Source organism: Malania oleifera, chromosome 4 (genome assembly GCF_029873635.1).
Source record: "Malania oleifera isolate guangnan ecotype guangnan chromosome 4, ASM2987363v1, whole genome shotgun sequence".
Classification (NCBI taxonomy): Eukaryota; Viridiplantae; Streptophyta; class Magnoliopsida; order Santalales; family Ximeniaceae; genus Malania; species Malania oleifera.
Genome location: NC_080420.1, coordinates 106738227 through 106743091, shown reverse-complemented (window position 1 = coordinate 106743091; position 4865 = coordinate 106738227). Strand labels below are relative to the sequence as shown.

Genomic DNA, 4865 nt, shown 5'->3' with positions numbered 1-4865 from the left:
ACTCATCTTCTCCTCTTCCAGATTAACATGTGTAGCCTTAGATTTTAACTCCATTTGTTAAATTCGTGAGGCAATATTCCAACATCCCCCCTCCGCCCCTCTCAAGATGAACATGTATATTGAGAATGTTCATCTTGGAGAAATTATGATGAAATGGAAGAGAGTCGAGAGGCTTCGTGAAGGAACATGGAAGAGCTTGATGATATTTTGTTGCAGCTTTTCTCTAATAAGATGACAGACTATCTGTATGAGCTTTGTTCTCTCGTGTTGGACTGGATTAGTTGCAATAGACAACGCTGATTTACTGTCTATGTAAACCAAAGCTGGTTGTTGATGGTTGATACATAAGTCCTGTAGTGCATAAAGTCATTGAATTTCACAAGTTGTTGAAGAAAGGGCCCTATATTCTGCTTTAGCAGAAGATCTACTTATGGTAGCTTGTTTTTTACACTTCCAAGAAATTAATGAATCGCCCAAGAAGATGGCAAATCCAGTTACACTTCTACGAGTGTCAATACACCCTGCCCAATCACTGTCTGAGAAAGCCTTAAGCTGCAATTCTGATGAAGCTAGAAAAAATAAGCCTTGGTCAGGGGTTGCCTTTAGATACCTGAGAACTCGAATGGCTGCTTGGAAATGACTAACAGCTGGTTTGGCTAAAAACTGACTGAGAACTTGGACTGAATAGGCAAGATCGGGTCGAGTTAATGTTAAATATAACAACCTCCTAACTAATCTTCTATAGGCCGAAGGATCTTCATAAAAATCAAAATCTGAAGTAGTGAGCTTTAAATTCAATTCCATTGGAAAAGTTGCAGGTCTTGCACCAAGAACTCCAGCTTGTTCAAGTATGTCTAGAACAAAGTTCCTTTGACAAATTGATATACCAGTTTTAGATCTTGCTACCTTCAATCTAAGAAAATATTTGAGTTCCCCCAAATCTTTAATTGTAAACTTGTCATGTAGAAAAGTTTTAAGCAATTGTATTTCAAGCAAACTGTCACTGGCCAAAATAATATCATCGACATATACTAGTAAAGCAATGAAGGATGATTCAGATTTCTTGATAAACAAAGAACAATCTGAGCTACCTTGAGTAAAACCATAAGCAAGCAATGCTATGGACAGTTTAGCAAACCATTACCTAGATGTTTGTTTCAAACCATATAGACTCTTCAAAAGTTTACAAACTTTATTTTCTACTTTGACAACCAAACCAGGGGGCAACTCCATATAAACTTCTTCATGCAAGTTACCATGTAAAAATGCATTATTAACATCCAATTGGTGAAGATGCCAATTTTTAATAGCAGCTATAGCAAGCAGTAGCCGAATGGAAGTAATCTTTGCTACTGGAGAAAAGGTGTCAAAGAAATCCAATCCTTCTTGTTGAGTGTAGCCTTTAGCTACCAATCTAGCTTTGTGTCTTTCTATAGTTCCATCTGCCTTATACTTGATTCGAAAAACCCACTTACAACCTATGGTCTGTTTATTTTTAGGAAAAGTAACAAGTTCCCAAGTCTTATTTAACTAGGCATTTATTTCATTTTGCATTGCAGCTTGCCATTCAGGAATTTTCGCAACCAATTTGTAACTTTTGGGTTCCGTGGAGGCTGAAAGGGATACTAGAAAAGGTTTAAGAGAAGTAGACAATCGATTTGCAGAAAGAAAATCAAATATAGGATATAGAATACCTTTATTAGGAGAGCAATCAGCAATAACAGATGAGTGAGTTGCATGTGGAACCTGTGAAGTGTGAAGCAATACCACAAAAATAATCCTGCAAGTAATTTGGCATTCGTTTAATTCTTGAAGATCTTCTAAGTTGTGGTGAGGCAATATTCAGAACAGCATCATTGGGCAAAGATGGTTGATGGTTTGTAAGAGTCTGATCTGAGACGAGGTGTTGATTTGATGGTGGATGTTGATTAGAAAGAATATTAGAAGAATGAAAGAATGAAAATAGAAATTTGAAGTAGAATTTGTTAGAGGAAATAAGAAGGTATGTGTTTCAGGATTGGATGGAAAAGCCTTGAAAGGAAAGACATTTTCAGAAAAGACGACATTTCTTGAGATGAATACCTTATTTGTATTAAGGTCCATTAATTTGTAGCCTTTTATGTCAGAAGGATAATCTAAGAATAGACATTTGATAGCTCTCGGGTCAAATTTATGTCTATGATTTGTGAGTGTTGATGCAAAACAAAGACAATCAAACACTTTGAGGTAAAAAAATTAGGTGGTTTATCAAATAGCATTTCAAATGGTGTTTTGTTGTTGAGAAGAGGTGTAGAAACTCTACCCCGAAAAATAAGAGAAATAAATAAGAAAAAAAGAAAAGAAAATTTAAAAGGGCAAAGCAGCAGGACTCATCGACGAATCCCCTGTTTTCGTCTATGAGTTTCCTTCTGTGACTCATCGATGAAGTTCAGGCGTCGTCGACAAAGAAATCCAGAATGACAGGAAATTTCAAGCTTAAGGTTCGTCGACGAACATCCTTTTACAACTCATCGACGAAGGCTCCATTTCGTCGACGAACTCGGCCGAGTCAATGGCCTATAAAAAATTTTTAAGATTGCTTCTTCATTAAGAAACCTAAATACCTCTCTCTCTCTCTCTAACCCGCGCACCCCACCCCTTCTCTCTTCAATTTCTCGTCGTTCGTCGTCCGAATCAACGATTCGAAGTCACCACGAGGATCTGGGGGTAATTCTCTACAAGTTCACTGAACGAAATCGTGTTTAGGGGTTTTCCAGGCATCACTCCAAAGTTGAGGTAAGGGTAGAAATTGGCTATTTGTTTAGCATTTAACTGATTAAATGGAGTGTATGGGTCTGGGGTGTTTAATGATTATTATATTGGGATAGAGTTGTTTAAACTGGGGAAATGTGTTTTTAGGGTTTGGAGCCCGTGTCGTCGTGGGTTGGGCTTTAGGAGCGTCGTAGGAACTCTCTCAGCAAACAGGTAAGGGGATTAAGTTAAGTTAGGATTTTATTCAAGTTGAACCGATTAAATTGAAATATATATATATATGTATATATATATATATTTATGAATTCAAGGGTTATTTCGAAAATCGACCGTTCAAAATGAATTTTATAAATTTAGGATATATGATATGGTATTTTGGATAAAACGAACGGTGGAAAGCTAGGTTTTATCTTACGAACTTCAAACTATGTTTTCTTGGTTATTTAAATGGCTATATTCAAATATTGAAATTGTGGCAGGTGAATAATCGGTATAGATTATGGTATAACTGAATTTGGGTATGGATGTGAAATATTGAATTGTTTGTAAAAATACTGGAATTGCCTTTGTGAAATACTGGGTTGTATTTGATGGCTGTGAGTCGTGTTTTGTTTAACGACAGAGGGTTGGGTTGTATTTAATGGTTGTGAGCCAGGTTTTATTTAACGGCCGAGGGCTGGGTTGTATTTAACAGCTGTAAGCCGGGTTTATTTGACGATCGGGGGCCGGGTTTTGTGAAATGGCAGATTTTATGCAGAATGAATTTATACTACAGTTTTATTACTTAAATTGCATGATATGGTTTAAGAACCCTGAGGACCAGTTGTGAGCACGGTACCATTGCTAGGGTATTATTATTTGGCCATGTGCGCCCACACCGGATAGAGAGGTGTAGGGTGGTTTCAACCGATTAGCCTACGTAGAGGTGGTATCTTCCCTAGGGTCCGGACTAGGAAGTGGTAAGGCAATCGGACCTGCAATTGGGTTGCGGATGCCTGCAAGTGTATATTAGCAGATGGATACTATGACTTTGTTTGGGTTGATCCCCCAGGGCTAAGTTCAGCCTTCAGGCCGCACAATCCGTCATGGGGGTTAAGCAGGACGTTAGTCCTAGGGAGTGTCTTTTGCGCATATATGCTAATTTATGTACATGCTATCTCTAATTGTTGAACTAGTTTATACGGTGGAAATGAAAAGGGTATTTTCAAATGTGCAAAGTGAGTATAATGTATAACTGTTATTTTTGGCTAAATGGAGAATGGGATATTTTTTGTATACTCTAAAACTCATGTTGGCCACACACTGATATTAGTTTAATCTGCCTTACTGAGAAGTGTCTCACCCCAATATTCAAATCATCTTTTCAGGACCATCTCGAGGTCGAGTATAGCGAACTCTGGGGCAGGGTGATAGCCAATTTAGTTTTTTGTGAGTGTCTGTAAGAACTCTACTGTATTTAAATTATGTGTGAAGTTTTCTAATTATGTAATATGGTTGTACAGTAAGTTTTCTTTCTTTTGGTTGGAATGTAATATGGATACCAGGAGACTTTTATATATGTTAGCAGTTACAACTCTGGTAATGGATTTTGGAGAATGTTTTATTTACTCCCGCTACATTTATATAATGAATATGATATCTGGTACATAGACGTCACTAAAGTAGCACCCCGAGCCCCACGTGGTGGGTCGGGGCGTTACAAGAGGAGTAAGAATTTTGTTTATAATGTGTGCTACAGTTAACACACAGTCACTCCAAAAACTTATAGGCATGTTTGCTTGAAACATTAAGGCCCTAGCAGTATTTAATAAATATTGATGTCTCCTTTCCACAACTCCATTTTGTTGTGGAGTTTCCACACAACTTCTTTGATGTATAATGTCATTGTCATTATAGAATTGAGTCAAAAGGAATTCAGGGCCATTATCTGACCTTACTGTTTTGATAGGAATACTAAATTGTGTTTCTACCATTTTGCAAAAATTTTTAAGGATAGAAGGAACTTCAGATTTCATCTTGAGCATGCATACCCAAGTACAACGTGTATAGTCATCAACTATAGTAAGGAAGTATTTGAAACCAGAATAGGAAACAACATTGAAGGGACCCCATAT

At 37.3% G+C, this 4865-nt stretch overlaps 1 protein-coding gene across 1 annotated transcript; it reads right to left on the bottom strand.

Annotated features, from left to right (window-relative positions):
* Nucleotides 1-366: 366 nt before the first annotated feature.
* On the bottom strand, nucleotides 367-2103 carry LOC131153924 (uncharacterized mitochondrial protein AtMg00810-like). The gene is made up of 4 exons (XM_058106368.1): nucleotides 2083-2103; nucleotides 1627-1746; nucleotides 1257-1485; nucleotides 367-1118 (listed from the first exon to the last, which is right to left on the bottom strand). Exons 1-4 carry the CDS (start codon nucleotides 2101-2103, stop codon nucleotides 367-369), a joined length of 1122 nt encoding a protein of 373 aa, XP_057962351.1.
* Nucleotides 2104-4865: the final 2762 nt, after the last annotated feature.

What these genes read in the sequence shown, in the direction of transcription:
- LOC131153924 (XM_058106368.1), bottom strand. Translation starts at nt 2,103, where the DNA reads ATGGACCTTAATACAAATAAG. An exon ending in TGGACCTTAATACAAATAAG is followed by an intron (nt 1,747 to 2,082) that starts GTATTCATCTCA and finishes CACACTTCACAG; the next exon opens with GTTCCACATGCAACTCACTC. An exon ending in CTTCTCTTAAACCTTTTCTA is followed by an intron (nt 1,486 to 1,626) that starts GTATCCCTTTCA and finishes AAAAATAAACAG; the next exon opens with ACCATAGGTTGTAAGTGGGT.